The sequence below is a fragment of the Ceratotherium simum genome, chromosome 38, assembly GCF_057802395.1.
Source record: "Ceratotherium simum simum isolate JZ-2026a chromosome 38, ASM5780239v1, whole genome shotgun sequence".
NCBI classification, from domain to species: Eukaryota; Metazoa; Chordata; class Mammalia; order Perissodactyla; family Rhinocerotidae; genus Ceratotherium; species Ceratotherium simum.
In genome coordinates this window covers 13436588-13454718 of record NC_141937.1, presented here as the reverse complement: position 1 = coordinate 13454718, position 18131 = coordinate 13436588, and the positions used below count along the sequence as shown (strand labels likewise).

The following is an 18131-nucleotide window of genomic DNA, read 5'->3' as shown; positions in this document are numbered from 1 at the left end:
GCTTGTCTGTAGAAGCAGCCTTGGCCTTGGCCTTAAAAGAACTTGCTCCAGAGAGATGATAAATCTTCAAATAATGACTTCTCGGGAAAATCCTCAAATCTAACCAAAAGTTCGGCTCATTCTGTGGGCCGCTTCTCATTCCGCTGCTTGGGAAATGTGCACACACCACCATATCGTGTATTACCTGAGCTCTCCCTCCAGGTTAGGAAACACTGTGCTGAAAAATCCCACAGAGCCTTCTAGTTCGCTCCTCTGTTTTATGGTTTTAAATCATCCTTTACACAGGGTCAGTAGGCCTGGGTAATCTCCAGCATAGGATGGGCCATTATTGCCAAAAGAAATCATTTCTGGCATCTGAAAATCCTTAGCATCCTAAAATCACAATATTATGCAGGCACATTTCATCTAAAGTATAAAGAAAATTGCCTTTCTTTGTATGTGTTCTTTTGATTTTTTAAATATGGCTTAAGATGCATTAGATCTTCTCAAAATCGCTCTGAATTATGTAGAGATAGGTTTTGGTCAAAGTGTACTTATAAGAAAATGGATGCATAGGGAGTGAAGGCGTTCAGAACAGGCCTCCACAGGATGTGTCACTTCGGCATGTGGAATATTTTGAGCTAAAGGCCGTCGAGACACTGCAGGCTCAAGAGAAACTTCTACCTTGCCCTTAAAGAATTTGAATTGGGGGTTTTGCCAATAATAAGAGTTATTTACTAGCAAGAAATTTTTATAATCTATGTGTATGGCAAGGCAAACATCTAATTATTCAAAATCTGTTCTTCTTCTTGTCCTATGAATTATCCTCCTCCCCTCTGAAGCCCCAAGCCCCTATCCCATTCCTTGGCTCAAGATGGCATAAATACGTCATTTCACCTTTCTGTCTCTGAATCTCTCACGTATGTGGGGGTCTCAGACTCACTCATGTATGTGAGGTTCCCCTATGTACAAAATTAAATTTGATTTTCTCCTGTTAATATGTCTCATATCAATTTAATTCTTAAACCAGCCAGAAGAACCTAGAAAGATAGAGGAAAATTTCTTCCTCTCCCACAAAAGTTGCATCACTGACCTAAAGGTACACAACTCCATGAGAAAGTGTAGGACTAGAATCCAGGCGACATTTCTCATGTCATAGGTGCTCATAGGTGATTCCTAATGAAAGGTACAGAAGACTTAAATGTCTCTTTTCAAGGAATAATTAGCCCATGCTTTATTTTTCTGAGGCTGAAAGAAAGGCACTCTATGTTTACTGAAACTTTCAGAACAGTCGTCTCATGAAAAGAGAAATGCCGACTTTCAGGTATCATTTTCTGCAAAGGTAAATTCTGACTATTCTAAAAACTGATTAGATCTTTGGTATAGAGATTCTCATAAAACTGATTCTAAGAAAAGTCCCTTCCAAATCTAAGATCCTCCAAAATTCACATGAAGTGCACGTGCAGCTCGAGACTGAAAACATATGTTCAAGACACAGTTACCTGAACTGGCAGACGCGTGGAACCATTCAGACGGTGAGGGAGAAAGACAACCACATTTGAGCAGGCAGATTGGATTCTCAAAGAACTGAAAAGTCTGCATAATATGTATTAACCTACAAACCTCAGCAGTTTACTAAATTTTTTATGAAATAAAGAGTTGGGTGATTCACCTTTTCTAGATGAAGCCCAGGGGCCCCTGGGCTCCCTTGAACTATTGACAAATCAGCACAAATGCCATCAATAAACAGTTAATTAACTACTAAAGAACATAAGTTTCTAGTAATTTTATACAAAGAAAAAAGGTACACCACTAAAATAAGCCAAAAAAAAAGTAAATGACAATGAGTCCAAATGAAACTCTAATTTTTAGCTACAAACTCTTCCTCCTTCTAGTTGCATATTATTGTCCCAGTCTCCCAAACTTGGAATCATTCTTATTTAGCCTCAAATGTTTCAAGTCCTATATCCAAGCACTCAGCATACCTTGCCCTTTCTTATTGTGTGGTGTGTCCCAAATTTTCACTGTTTCCACTCTAGTCCAGGAGTTTATGTCTCAATGCCTGCATTTGGTCACCGTCTCCTAACTGGTCTTCTGAAAACTCTTTCATTCTCCAATACCTCCCATTTATTACTGCTAGATTAATATTTTCACATGCCAATTTCATTAAGTCATCTTCTGACTCAAGAATATGCAGGGGCTCCCGACTGCCTATTGGATCAAATCCACATTCCTGCACAATGCGTTTGAGATCCCCATTTATTAGCCCTAGCTCATGCCTGAATAGGGACACCATGCAGCCCAGAGAACAGAGCCTGGTTTTGATATTGCTAGATCTTGTTTTTAATCCCAGCCTCTGCCATTTACTCCTTATGCAACTTTGAGCAAGTTACTTAAATTCCCTGAGCTTCAGTAAACTCCCTTGAAAAATGGGAATAATAAAATCTACCTTGCTAGGTTATCATGAGAATTCAATGTAATACCTAACACAGTGGGTTGTCACAGCTCTTTTATATTTTCTTTCGTTTGCTGACAGTAGTCCCCAGACTAAAATGCCCATCTTCCTACCCTCTACCCCTGAAAAAAACTGCCTTCCATGGCTGATCTTAAGAGAATTTTCTCCCTGAAGCTTTTCTATATTCACTTCAACACACAGGAATAGTGGGTTTTTTTCATGGTGAAAACTCTGTTTATCCAGTAAAGAAGGCTAGCCTCTTTGACCAAGAAAATCATGCAGCTTTGGAAAATGATAAAAAAGGAAAAACGCATCTTCCTGGTAGAAAGGAAAGCAAACCTCCAGAAATAAAAGTCACTGTGGCAGAACTCTCTCACAGTGGCCCAAAATATTTCTCTTACCCCCAGGATTACAGAATTCATCTGTCTTGCTCAATCTCAGAGCCATTTTTTTAACCAATCTTTCTTTGATTATGTCATTTACATACGTCTTTTCTCCTCCACCAGTCTATAAGCTCTTAATAAGGAGAAGAAATGTAGTCTCATTTTTTTAATCCTATAATAGCAATTATAACAGTTCCCCCAAATTATTTTTAAGTCCTCAATAAACATTGGGGGAAGGATTTGTAGGTGAGTGGGTAGGTGGATAAATGGATGAGATGGATGATAAACTTTTTACGTTAGGTTCACTTAAAAAGAGATTTTTAAAAATCTATTATCTGTAACTAATATTAAACTATGCTTTATAATTAAAGCCCAAATTGTTTAGGCAATGCCTCCAAGTTATATACCCACACACTGTATATGTTCCCTTGATATATTTTGATACACTCTTGGATAATGTAACAAATATTCCAGAAAGAGGAGTAAATGCTCTCTGAATAGAAGCATTTAAGAACCTCACTAATCTTAAGTGGGTTATATAATATACATTTACTTTTTGATCTGTCTTGGGTATAAATAAAATCCACAATATATTTTCCAAGGAACTAAGCAAGATCTTAATTAAGAATTCTTAGAAAAGAAAAATAGGTTACAGCAAAAGGAGAAAATCTAAAAACTTAAAAATATAGGGCTGGCCCCGTGGCTTAACGGTTAAGTGCGTGCGCTCCGCTGCTGGCTGCCCGGGTTCGGATCCCGGGCGCGCACCGAAGCGCTGCTTCTCCGGCCATGCTGAGGCCACGTCCCACATACAGCAACTAGAAGGATGTGCAGCTATGACACACAACTATCTACTGGGGCTTTGGGGGAAAAAATAAATTAAAAAAAAAATATATATATATAAGATAGTTTTAATGAATAAGTAATAACATCTTAAGGGTTATCTTGTCATTTTTTCATAGTTACATGCCTGGAGGAAAATAATAATTCTTCTCCTTCACCAGAGAGAAGATATTGATCCCAAACTTCTGCCTCCAGCTCTGCCTGGTAATCAGGTGAAACGCTAGGGTGGAGGGAATGTCCCTAGGAAACCTCCTGTCTCTCTTTCAATATTTCGGTCCCCAGCCTGGCAATCTTGATCAATAGGCCCCTGTTTGCAGCCAGAGGCCATGATTAGAAAGAATCTAATAAAATAGCCCCTAATAAGGTGTTAGCAAAATGGGTAAGGCTGTATGGGACCTATTTGAGACCATGGAGCCCTTCTGGTAAATTTCAAATTGCACCTTTTCTTGTATCTATTTTTAAGAATAGAAGTAGAAATCTCTTTACTGGAAAATTATTTTCCATCAAAAGCAGTCCTTATTCACCATCTGATTTCTCAAAATTCTCATGGGTAATGTAAATGCTGACGATTCCTAACTCTCATTTATTTCTGAAATCAACAAACATTAATTGCGTGCTTAGTGTCAGACGCGTGCAAGGCACTAAAGATACACTTGTGGTCGTGCTCTACAGAGATTATTATCAGTTATGGAAAATGGCAAGTCTAATAAACATGTACAAAAGCGGAAGATGAGTATAAGAAGAAGAAAAAGTATAGGTTGTTATGGGAGCAGAGAGTTCGGAGGATAAGGCAAGACCACCTCGATGAGATTTAGGGCATACGGACGAAGGTTTTTCTGAGCAGAGAAACAGCATATGCAAAGGCTTAAAGAGAGCCAGCATATATGACGTTAATAAGGAATCAAAAGAAGTTCTGTAGCTGGAGCTTGGGTGGAGGTGGGGAGGGTGGGAAAGTAAGAGAAACACAGGTCTGGAGACTCTCCTGAGCCAGGAAATTAATTCGTACTTTATCCTAGGGGAAAGGGCAAACAATCGCATGGATTTCAAATCCAGGATTTTTACGGCTGTTAAACTTGAACATGGTTTTGTAAGACTTGGCGTGCATTCTTGGGTGCTGTATCACACTCTAAGCATATAATATGGGGTGTGAAAAGTGGGGGATGGGTGTCCGGATTTGACCTTTCTTAAGGAAATCCGGGTAGTACTGTTTGAAGCAGCAAAGCGTCATGAAAGAAGAAGGTAGACCATGCGTCAGTCCCTGGGTAACAACCATAACAACAAGATAATGCTGAGAGAGGTGAGGGCGATGTGGGGTCTCCCCAGGTGGTGTCAGGGATCAATACAGACAGGCAAAGGGACCTCATGAGATCATTTGTACTTTCACATGAGGATTGCCTGAGATTTTATTTCTAGAGTTGTTCTCTCAGAAGGCTATTGAAGGCAGTAAACAGGGTGATCTAATCACGCCATTTACCCTGGTCCCCACGTGCGGTCAGGCTGGCATATAGCAACGATCCTGGGCTGAAGAGTCAAAGCGGCTGAAGGGGATCTGTGTTCCCCCACTCACTACTTGTGTCACTTGAGGCAAAGTACACCATCTCTCTGAGTCTCAGCCTTCCCAACTTTCAAAACGTGGTGACAGTTACTACCTCAGAGAGTGTTTTGGAGGAGTATAAAAGAGCATGTATGAAAAGTAGGTAGAAGATGCCCTGGCAGATAATAGGCGATCAATACGCCTTTGCTGGTGGCTCTTGCTGGGATGCCGTTCGTTCCGTGACCTCTCAGCATCAGGCCATATAAGAATAAATAAGGACTGGGGAAGGTAAACTAAGAAGATGTTTGGGGCCGCCCCGTGGCTTCGCGGTTACGTGCACGCCCTCGCTACTGGCGACCCGGGGTTCGGCAACCCCAGCGCGCAGCAACGCACCGCTTGTCCGGGCATGCTGAGGCCGCGTCCCACATACAGCAACTAGAAGGATGTGCAACTATGACATACAACTATCTACTGGGGCTTTGGGGAGAAAAAGGGAAAAAAAGGAGGAGGATTGGCAATAGATGTTAGCTCAGGGCCGGTCTTCCTCAGCAAAAAGAGGAGGATTGGCATGGATCTAAGCTCAAGGCTGATCTTCCTCACCAAAAAAAAAAAACAAAGACCTTGCCCATTAGGCTCAGGCGCCTTAGGCAGTACTTTGTTGACTCCGAATTCCTTAAGTGGCAGAAAGTAAATAAATGTTCTTAGCTTGAGGGTATGCGTCTATCTCTTATTTCACAGTTGACATTCACACGGATAGCAGGAATATGACTGTTCATTAAGTGTTCATTGAATAGCCTTTTTCCCCATAACAAACATCTAATTAGGATGTCAGGGTATGCATGTGTGTGTGTGCATGCAGAGAATTCCTCTACTACACACAGCCATAGAATTAGGGAGCTGGAAGTGTCCTTCTGTTACGTACCACTAGTTTAATACGATAATTCTGTGGCCAGATAACAGTAAACTTATTCCCCGTTAGATGTTGCTAATCCAACTGTATTCAGGTACATGAGTTGCTACCTGAATATTGCTTTAAGCATTTGCACTAAAGCAAGTCAGGACGGGGGTGCTTAAGTGTGTCTGATGCTCTCTCTTTTTCCTCTTTCTAATCTGGTCTCAGTCAACACTGCTGCTCCCCGTGGAAGCATGAGATTCCTAATGCCTAAAATAGTTAATTCATTGCTCCTCTAAGAGAAACATAAGCCAAATGAGCTGATGAAGCCAAATAAGCCAAAATTGTAGCATGTGTGGTTCAGAGGAGCTTCCTTTAAATTCTTTGAAGACAAGGATAGCACCCAGAACATATTCGCTGAATAATTTGATTAAAGGAGAAAATGAATGCCTTGTTTATATCTGAGCTTTGTTACTTCCCACAGATGTGCCATGCTCCATCAGCACCCAACAGCCTCTGGAAGTTTCTGAAGAGCTATTAAAAGGTAAACCAGTAAGTCCTCTCATTTTATAAAAGATGCAGATTATCACTTGCCACGACTACCCAAAGCAAAAGCCTAAAATAATATGAAACAAGAGGGAGAAATTATGTTAATCTTAATTCTTCTTAAGAATGAAGCTGTATTTGTTCAGGAAAAATCCCTTGTGATAGAAGGTGAGACCCCAGGCCCAGGTTGCCTTCATTTGGGTATAAATATTCCATGCTAGACAAGATGATGAATGGATCCAGGAGGGGAGAAGAAAGAGACAAAATGGAGGTAGTGGAAGACTGCACACTCTGCAAGGTGATTCTTTCTTGTGAACCTTCCAAATCCTTGATAAAGTTGTTATAATTCACCAAAGGCTTGAAGAAATACATTTTTATGGAACTTGATGAAAAATTTTGTTTTGCATGGGGTGAAACCAAAGCAATAAGCTTGGGAACAGGGAGATGGGGAGGAAGGGGAGACAGACAGAAGCACAGGGGACAATGCTTATTGGGACAATGCTTATTCCAGGGCACTAGAATTGGATTTGGGTCCAGTTTAACCAAGGTGGACAAGTGCCTAGTGGCATATGGGCAACACAATTTTTTTTTCTTTTTTGGTGAGGAAGATTAGTCCTGAGCTAACATCTGTTGCCTATCCTCCTCTTTTTGCTGAGGAAGATTGGCCCTAGGCTAACATCCATGCCCATCTTGCTCTACCTTATATGTGGGATGCTGCCACAGCATGGCTTGACAAGCAGTGTGGAGGTTCGCACCTGGGATCTGAACCCACGAACCCCAGGCCACCGAAGCAGAGCACGCAAACTTAACCACTAAGCCACCAGGCCAGCCCCTACACAAATTTTTGATTAGTTGCCAGTGAGTGTAAATTTATCAACTAAAAATTTGGCCCACAAAGTACATGCAGCACCTATTTCACATTTATAAAGTTACATACTCTAAAGCTCTGATACTTGAGTGACGGGCATACACAAATCATTTTAAAAGAATGATGTCACATAAAAAGAACTTTTCTGGCTTATGGGCAATTCCTTAGTAATTTCCCCTTAATTGATTAAAGGACATCCATTGTTGATCTTCACTATACCCCAAAGAGAAACTAAGTTCTCCTGAGATCAGCAGTTGGTTACTCTGGGGTTGGTGGAGAGAGTTGTACGTGAAAAGTCTCTTTTCATTCAATATTCAACAATATATCATTTTCAAAACATTTCAAGTCATGAAAGATCAGCACACCTTCTAACAATTACTTTACTTCCAGTCCTTTTCAACAGGAAAGCAGCCTGTGAAGCAGACCACAAAAGTGCACTGCTTCTAAAGGATCAATTAGACAACTCTCTTATCAAGTATTTTCCAAGCCTCAGTTTAACGCCATCACTGAACATGCCAAGGAATAAGAGATGACAGTCACCAACCCAATGCTGGCACACAGGTTAGCAATTCCAAAACAACCCACCTAATAAAAGGGTCAGAGGAGAAGAAGACAATAAAGGAGAAAAAATGGAAATAGCTTCTGTCGGCTGGATCACTTTACATCCCTAACAGGTCACAAAGCTGAGTCCCTTTTTAGTAAAGACCTTGACAATGTAAACTTCCCATACCAAGTGCTGTCCATGTAAATCCTGAAACGATTAGACTCTCTCACCGAATAGTAATATTAATAGATCCTGAAAGCCTCCGTTAGTCAGTGTATAAATTTGGACACCCCTCCCCAACCAAAGATTAGCCAAACAGGATGGTTTTCTCTCCGTAAAATACCATAGAATAACCTACATATCTATTGGACCAGAAACAGTTTCTAGAACTTACTTATTTGCTCTAAGTCCCAGAAATCAAAATTAACTTTTCCATAGGGATCATCTGCTCCCCAATGATCTTTAACGCAATCTTTGTCAAGGAGGCTGGGAACAGGGGGAAGACAGTGGACTCACCATTTGATTGCTATACCAATACAGTGACGATCCCTTCAGCACCACCCAGAACTTTTTCCATTTGTTGCCGAGGAAAGTTCCCTTTTCCTTTTTCTTATATAGCCACCCTTGGCAGTCAGCATGTCCCAGGTCTTTGCATGATATCCTCCTCCGACTCATGGTGAAAAAACCTGCAGCAATTACACGAAATGGTAACGTATTACCCTGATGTATGCAACACAGTGAAAGGTAACTCTTAATTGTTTACCTCCTGGGAGTTGGATTTTTTACCAAGATTTATGCAAAGTAAATTCAAAAAAAAATCTTTTATCTACTTTATTTTTAAACATTCATTTGGTGCTTAGACAGTACAAGATATGGCCAAAGAAACAGTGAGACTAACAAGCAAGTATTAGTCGAAGAATATTAGTCAACAAGAATAAGTTGCAAAAATTAAAATCCTGAGGCTGGCAGGCACATCATTGCACTAACACAGCTCCTTTCAACAATCATAGCAGTAGTTATGCAATAGATGAAGAGGGGTTAATGCCCACCTAAAAACACAGCCGCTTTCCGACTCTGCCAGTTTTTCTAAGCTCTATTGACATACCACAAGGGATTAATCCAAATGAACAGCATGTCGTCATTTCTTAAAATCGATCCAAAAATCGCCCAAAATTAATCTGCCCAATAACAGCAAGAAGACAGACAAAAATCTGATCCCAAAGACGGCATCCAAAAGAAAAACCACACTCACTCACGCAGAAAAGGAAGACAGAAACAAAAGAGATTTAATTACCTTGAGTTTTCTTTCTCGTCTTCTGACGCAAGGGAACCTGCTGAAAATGCAGGAAGGAGAGAAAAGAGGAAATTTCTGATTGTGTTGTAACATTTGTAAAGAGAGAAGGAGGGAGGAGGTGGCAGTGTTTATGAGCAGGATGGAAGCTAAAAAAAATTCTCCAGGCAGAGCTAAAGGGGAGCTACTAGCTGAGGCACAAAATGTGCTAATTAGAATCAATATACATTGAGCTGAACCTGAAAAAAATATGTAACACAGCATTTATCACTAATGTTTCCTGTTTCCACCCACAGGCAGCTCGCTCACTACCACTTTAGTTATGACAGGTCGGTGTTCACCGAAGTTCTTAAAAATAATGAAATGTTTCCCCTTTTATTTTTTTGTGAGAGGAGAAAAAATACGTCCTGCTTCTTTTCTTGCAATTTCTAAATAACAATGATTATTTAAATAAACCTGGAAGATAACTGTCACAATCTCCAAGTATGACAGGTTCACATTGGACTATTAAATTCATGGTCCTGCTACCACACAGGGTTACACCTAAGCCACATGAAATAAATATCCCAGAAAAAGAAATTCCACAACCTCTTTCGGTGAGATCTAAGTAACTATCAATCCTCCTTATCAGTAAACTCTTATTTACAGCAAAATTTAAATTTCTTATTTGGTCTTTAATTATCTCTGAATATTTCTCACATGTTTTATGGAAGATAAATTAATTACCAACTTTTATTTTATACTAGCTCTTCAAATACTCAAATCAGACATAAGACAATATATCTGAAATACACATTTTTCACAATACATTTTAAATGGTTTGTGTAAAATCAGACTATCAGCAAAAACAGAAAACAAAAATGCTTTCAAAGGGCTGTATGGGTGTGGGGGGGGTGTGTGTGGAGAGAGATTTTAGATTAAAGAAATTTCATTTTTCCTCTACTATATGTAAGTTGAATTTGTCCAGGTTTAAATGACAAACTTTTATGTTAAGGGGTTGAGAATTTGAAAAAATTGCATATAATTGAAAAGCAGTTCTAAAAGTTGGTATGCGATCTTATTACAGCATTTTATAATGTTATTCTAGATACAAGTGGCTAGTATTCTACATATCTAACTATTGATGGAATAGCTATTATATGTGGTTCTACTATATGTTTGAAGGGGGAATCTGATATAGTGGAAATAGGATGAGATTTTTAAATCCAGAGGCCTGAAATCAACTCATGGCGGTCATAATTAGTAGGTGTGTTACCCAGAAAAATGTCACTTTACCACTTTAAACCCACTTCTTCATTTCTAAAATCAAGACATTTATAATAATTCCTATCCTATGGATCTCATAAATATTTAACAAGACTGTATGCTCTGAAAACTAAAAAACATTACTTTGTATGATTTTATGTAATACAACATTATATGATTATAAATATAAACAAATACTTCGTATTTAATAAAAATTTCATACTAATTTTTTTAGGATAAGTGGGACTTGTATTTCCTTCTGTGATGATGATGAAGTTAGAGTGCTTAAATTATATTTCCTAGGAAATATATATCCTAGAAAATCCTCGTACTGACTCTTTATCAATCATCCCTGTGAAAAAAGGATATAACAAAGGCAATAATGCCCTAAATTTTAGGAAAGCATAGACACGTTACATTCACATGACACATGACTAAAATTTAGGCACGTTATCATGACAACGATCTAGCCTCAGCCCCACTTCACAAAATATTTTCCACCCTGATCTTCCTCTTGGTCTAAAATTTCCACCATTCCCTCAAATGGTCTCCTGGGGTCTTTTTTGATATGCCAGTTATCCGAGATCAGTAAAACCCAATTAGTACCTATTAACAAAGTATTTTAGCCCAAATATGTGTATTATTTGGATACCTAAAACTTAGCTGAGAGTTAGGACTAAAGGCAAAGAAGAGAGTAAGTGAATTTAGATAGTGGAAATGATTTGGGAAAATCTGGCATCCAGAAATCCCCAGAGAGCAGTGAAGACAGACTAACAACTGGGTGAAAAAGAAGAAAAGGCAGTTGTAGACAGGGGCATTCCTAGAGGGTTCTGGCCCCAGATGAACAAGGTGAAACCACATTAGTTCATACAAAAAGAGCCGCTGTAAAAAGAAGGAGAGAGAGAAAAGTCACAAGAGGCCCGTTGCAGGATGTGTGAAGGGAGGCAGCCCTCACCCATCTCTCCTGACTGGGAACCACTGGATCACCTCCACCCATCCCTTATGAGCTCCCAGTGGGACTGGGGGCTCTCCAGCTCCACCATCCAACCTTAGGCTGGTTCTAGAGAAAGCCCCAAATCAAACTGTAGGCTTTGTCTCAACTTTGCCCAAGACCAGCCTGCTAGATTCTTGTGCCCAAGCTGGATGGGAAGTGGCAGTTCTAAGCAGAAGGACAATACCTCAAACAGGGTCAGCACTCAATACCAAGAAAGGACTTTATTCAGACTTTTTTTTAAGGGGGTCAGGAGAGTTTAGTCTTTGAGTCAACCGTCCTCCGAGTGTATTTCTCCTAAGGCAAATTATTATAAAATCTATATAACTGTTCAAACTGTTTCCCCTGACCAGAAACAGACTGCATACTATAGAAATAACAAATTACAGGGAGTTTCAGTTTCACTTAATGTATATGAATTTGAAACCTAAATTGGTTTATAGGAGAGAAGGAAAACAGTCTTGAGAACTTTAGTGAGTTTAAGATACATTTCACTCCTCACAACAGGAAGTGGAACCCACGAACCAGTCAGTTTCAAAAAGGTCTTATATGTGGTTTTTTCACTAGGTGAGCATTTGATGAGACAGTTTTTCTAAGGGGAATTATAACTCATCTTAACAACTATCCAGTTTTACCAGTTGTAGGTAAAACTGAAGAATTACTCTAAATTCTGAATTTACCCTATCTTGGTTCTAAAATTTGGGTGGAAATTTTTCTTTTAAATATGTATTTTCTTTTTATTGAAAAAGAGTACTTCTCTTTTACATTTTAAGATGGTTGAAAAAATTCATTTGGTCACTAATCACTCAAAAACACATATAAACATGCAAAGGAACCAGTAGAAAATATACAGAGACGTCCTTTGACGTTGAATGATGAGCTAACACCCAGGTTACAGGATAATTATTATATTGACTTCTAATCTATATAGTAATTGTTAAATCTTGCAGGCACAATTTAACCTGATGATGTATTAAAATTTACAGTAAAATGATTTGTCATTATGTCGAAGATCATAATGATCCTGGTCTTTAGCAAAATTATACAGTGATATGTTAGTAAATGGGCCCTGATTTGTAGCAGTTACCCAATTTGCATGTTATAAAGCCTCACGTCATTGTCAAGATCAAGCTACCAATACTTGAACCAAGTCACAAAAATTCCTAAATATTTTAGAGCCAAGCCAACTCCAGCTGATAGAGCTGTTAGGGATGTTTCCCCACAAATATCTTTCCTCCTCCCTTGAAAATTAAACTCAACTTTATAAAAAGAATTTTAAAGCTTTTAATTATTAAAATTTTACCTATGAAAATACATTAAACACTTTCCTAATTTTTTCAGAAGACTAACCACCTTAAATATTATGTAATAAATTAATGTGAGAAGAAAATCTGTAATAGTGAAAAATGGAGACAGATGATACTCATTCTAGTAATAATAGATGGTAATAGAAAACAATGACAGCCAAGAAGTATATATAAAGTTTATACTCATATAATGTTTACCACATGCCAGGCACTGCTCTGAATCTTTTTACAAATATTTGGATTGAATTCTTACATTTATGGTTTAGATGCTATTATTATCCTCATTTTACAGATGAGGAAATTGAAGCAAATGGAGGTTCAGTATTTTGCCCAAAGTCACAAAAGTGAATGTTAAATGCAAATATTTATTTCAAGAATAAAACTCACAAAGTAGTAGCCTGTTAAGGTGTTTGCTTCTGTGGTTGGTATTATATAAAGGAGTAGGACAGGGAAGCAAGGACTAGAGTTTGAGGGAAGCTGGATGCAATGGCACTTTCTACATAGAAGAGCAATAGAAAAGGAAATAAAAGAGGGAGAATGAGGAAGAAGGGGAAGAAGAAAGAGAGAGAGGAGAGAAGGAGCTGGAGGGAGGAGGATCAGGGAGGGGTGGGTGAGGAGGAGGAGGAAGAGAGATGTAGAAAGTGAGAGGGAGCCATGTGCCAGGGAATATCTTGGAGTTTCCAGCTTAAACAATTGAATAAATGACACCAATACAGAGAGTGCAGTTTTAAATACGTATATGCTCAGTAGTAAACATATTGAGTTTGATGTACATACGAGGCATCCAAGTGGAAATACTCAGTATATATAGTATTTAAGGGTGTAGGGATTTGGGGAGAATCTGGAATAAAGATATCAAATTGGGAATCATCAGTCTATAGAGAGTAGAAGTCTTGAGTTTGGATAAGATTACCCAGATGTGTAGAATGACAATGAGTTTAAGTCAGAATCCAAAGGATGACCAATATGTCACAGAGAAGCAATAGAAGAGGAGCCTATCAAGGAGACTGAGCAGAACAGCCAGTGAAAAAGTAAAGAAAATCAGGAGAGAAGTTGTCATGGAAGCGAGGGAGAGGATCAAAAGCAAGGTGGATCCAAACCATCAACTACTGCCAGTAGGAAAGAGAAAGAAAAAGTTTATTAGAGATCTTGGCAAAAACAATTTCATTGTCCTGTTGGGCTGGAAGATAAATTCCAGTAGGTTGGGATGAATGGGAATTGAAGAAATAAACCCAGCCTTGAAGACTATGCTTTTCAAGAATCTTTACTGAAAAGAGGAGACATAATAGTAATAGGACCACATAGTGCCAAAGGTCACATGCTTCCTTCAAAACCACGCCCCTATACTTATACTCTCTACTGCAGTAGGATACAGGTACACACTTATTCACTAACAGTGGGATGTTGAAATTGGAAAGCAATTTAACAACACAATATCAAAAGCTTCAACTATATCCATATTCTGAGCCATTGAGTACACGTTTCTTTCTTCCTTCTTTTCTTTCTTACTTTTTGATATTATTTTTAAGGGAATAAAATATAAATACAGTTGTGTCCTCATATGTACGCCTTCCCTTTTCCATATCCCTCTCATTTTCCCCAGATTACACTAAACTGAATGTGATGTTTATCATTCCCATGCAATTTTAGTATGTATAAGCAACATTTAACAATACTATAAAGAATAGTATTAACATAGATATTTAATGTTCAATATTGTGTTTTGGAGAATTTTTTTCTGTATTGATACGTGTAGCCCTAGTTCACTTTCTTTTTTTTGTTTTGTTTTGGTTTTTTTGTTTGTTTGTTTGTTTTTTGTGAGGAGGATCAGCCCTGAGCCAACATCCATGCCAATCCTCCTCTTTTTGCTGAGGAAGACCGGCTCTGAGCCAACATCTATTTCCAATCCTTCTCCTTTTTTTTTTTTCCCCAAAGCCCCAGTAGACAGCCGCCTGTCACAGCTGCACATCCTTCTAGTTGCTGTATGTGGGACGCGGCCTCAGCATGGTCAGAGAAGCAGTGTGTCTGTGTGCGCCTGGGATCCGAACCGGGGGCCGCCAGCAGCGGAGCGTGCGCACTTAACCGCTAAGCCACAGGGCCGGCCCTCTAGTTCACTTTCAATACTGTAGTGCAGTGAATGAGAATGCCGCAATTTATTCATCCACTTTTGATGTACATTTGAGCTCTTTACACTTGCACACCAGCACAACAACGTTGTCTAATTTTCATTGTGCATATGGGCATGTGTTTGTCTGGGCTGGAGTATTTATCTGGGTGTGGATTGCCTGGTCATAAGATATGTGCATTTTTAACTTTTTAGATATTCCCAAATTGCTGTCAAAGTGTCCCACTTATAATCCCTCCTGCAATATATAAAATTTTTAGTTCTCTGCAAACTGAAAGGTGTTTTGGTCTACTATTTTAGAATATCAGAAATATTTCTACCTGTTTTTTTTCCGTTTTTTGGTAAGGAATATTGGCCCTGAGCTAACATCTGTTGCCAATCTTCCTCTTTTTGCTTGAGGAAGGTTGTCCCTGAGCTAACATCTGTGCCAGTCTTCCTCTATTTTGTATGTGGGACTCTGCCACAGCATGGCTGATGAGTGGTGTGTAGGTCGGTGCCTGGGATCCAAACCTGCAAACCCCAGGCCACCAAAGTGGAGCACGCAAACTTAACCACTACACCACTGTGCCGGCCCCTCAGTTTACATTCATATCATTTTTTTATTTTTCCTTTTATTCCTTTTCCTTACATGTCCTCTGATACTCAATTAAGTATTTCTAAATTCATCATGAATATACTATATAATTCAGCACATTTTAACTCCTGCTTGAATGACTTCTCCCTTGTTATTATAGTTTATATTTTTATTTTTCCATTAACAATGTTATGATTATGGGCCGGCCCCATGGTGTAGTGATTGAGTTCGGAGAGTTCCACTTTGGCAGCCTGGGTTCACAGGTTTGGATCCCAGGCACAGACCTACACTATACATCAGCCACGCTGTGGTGGTGACCCACATGTAAAGCAGAGGAAGATTGGCAACAGATATTAGCTCAGAGCTAATCTTCCTCCGCAAAAAAAAAATTATGATTATTATTGCTATTTACCAATAGGTAATTACATTTAGTGACACATTTTATCAATTTCTATGATCACCTTTGTTTCCTTTATGACATATCTCCTCACTGGATTCACTTTTCTTTTTGCTAGAGTACCTCCTTTAACAGTTCTTTTATTGAAGGTTTGTAGGTAGTAAATTATCTTAGCCTTTGTGTATATTGTAATATATTTATTTAGCCCTCAAAAGTGAATTATGGTTTAGATGAGTATAAAATTATTTCCACCTGGCAGTTTGAACACTTTGATCATCTGTCTTCTAGCATCTATTGTATTGAGGAGATTTCTGCTATCAGTCTGACAGTCATCTATCTTTTCACTCTTTTAAGATGTATTTATCATCCTTGGTATTCCATGGTCTTATTACAGTGTATCTAGTTATGAATTTATTTTTATTTATACTGCTAAATCCTCAGAATGAACTTTTGATCAGATAATTTGTATCCTTTTTCAAGCATGGAAAATTAGCAGAGATATTCAAATAGTGCTTTCCTGCAATGTTCCTCATTCTCTTCTTTTGGGAGTACTATTAAATACATATTAGTTCCTTTTTCTTAATTTTTAATCTGCTCATCTCTCTGTGCCATGTGTGTCCTGTATAAATTTTTCGATTTACTAATACTCTATTTGAAAGTGTCCAATGTTGAACTTATGCCATCCATTGATCTTCCTATCTCAAAATAAATTTTCTTTTCTAATACTTCTAAATTTTTTCAAACCCCACTTATATTTTACACTTTTTCATTTGTGCTTGATTTTCCTTCAAAATATTTTAAAAGATTCTTTGAGCTTCGTACTTAAATTTTTCTATCAGGCTTTTAAAAATTGATTTCATGTACAATAAAGTTATCTTCTAATTTTTTATTCCATAGTCTGTCTTTCTTAGCATTCTTCAATCTATTTTAGGACTTAAGTTTACTGAATCTCTCTCTCCCTGTCCTCTGTTGTGCTCATGAGACCCTCTTTAGCAGTTTGGGGGTTGCCTCCACTTGGTGTGGAATCTGTCCTACAATCATGCCCTGAGGCAATCGTGGAGAATCTTCCATATCCTGGGGCTAATCTAGCTGGTGACTGGGTTCAGTTCCTGGTTTTGACCCCGTGTCCTCCCTTCCTAGGCCCTCAGGTGGCTAATTGTGTAACCCTAGACAGTGGTTTGGCAACTGTTTTTTCTTTTTGTCTTTAGCCTCTTTCACAAGTGGGGGAGCCCCCACTTACCCTCATCATCAAGAAGTGAACAATTCAGCAATTCCACTGGTGAGTACTTATCCAAAGAAAACAAAAACACTAATTCAAAGAGATATATGCACCTTTATGTTCATTGCAGTATTATTTGCAATAACTAAGATATGGGAGCAATCTAAGTGTCCATCGGATAGATGAACGGATAAAGAAGATGTGGTATATATATATAGACAATGGAATATTAGCCATAAAAAGGAATGAAATCTTGCCATTTGCAACAAGATGGATGGACCTAGAGGGTATTATGTTAAGTGAAATGTCAGACAAAGACAAATACCACGTGATTTCACGTATATATGGAATCTAAAAAACAAAGCTAAACAGAAACAAACTCATAGATACAGGAAATAAACTAGTGGATACCAGAGTGGGGAGGATTGGGGAGGGCAGGTGAAATAGGTGAAGGGATTAAGAGGTATAAATTTCCAGTTATAAAACAAATAAGTCATGGGGATGTAATGTACAGCATAGGGAATATAGTCAATAGTATTGTAATAACTTTGGTGACAGATGGTAACCAGATTTATCATGGTGCTCATTTCATAGTGTATATAAATATCAAATCATTATGATGTACACCTAAAACTAGTAGGGAACTATATGTCAATTACTCTTCAAATAAAAAAAGAGACCAGGCCTAGGGGAAAAAAAAAAAGTGAACGTTGCTCTCCTCACGTTTAGTGGAGCATTTTTACCCTTTTAACCTGGGGCAGAAGCAAACTCCTTCCTGCCTCCAGACGAGGTGCCGCTCAGGCCCATAGCTTTGGGTGTGCTTGCTGCTTTTCATTTCTGACCCACAGAGATGGTTACCTTGTTTTTGAGCCTAGCCATACATTTTTGGTTTTCTGTGTTTCTCTTTGTCTTTCATTGCTCTGTGTTTGCAGCAGAGCGGA

The 18131-nt window shown here is 38.7% G+C and overlaps 1 protein-coding gene across 4 annotated transcripts in view; it reads right to left on the bottom strand.

Annotated features, from left to right (window-relative positions):
- IPCEF1 (interaction protein for cytohesin exchange factors 1) overlaps nt 1–18131 on the bottom strand; it is a 164827-nt gene that overhangs the window by 64857 nt on the left and 81839 nt on the right. For 2 of the 4 annotated variants that reach the window (XM_087425118.1, XM_004440693.3), the window contains 2 exons: nt 9336–9375; nt 8558–8727 (listed from right to left, as the gene is read on the bottom strand). In XM_087425118.1, the coding sequence (XP_087281244.1) occupies nt 8558–8727; nt 9336–9375 (210 nt within the window). The remainder of the gene's footprint in view (nt 1–8557; nt 8728–9335; nt 9376–18131) is intronic. The other 2 variants (XM_087425119.1, XM_014795479.2) reach the window with 1 other exon arrangement.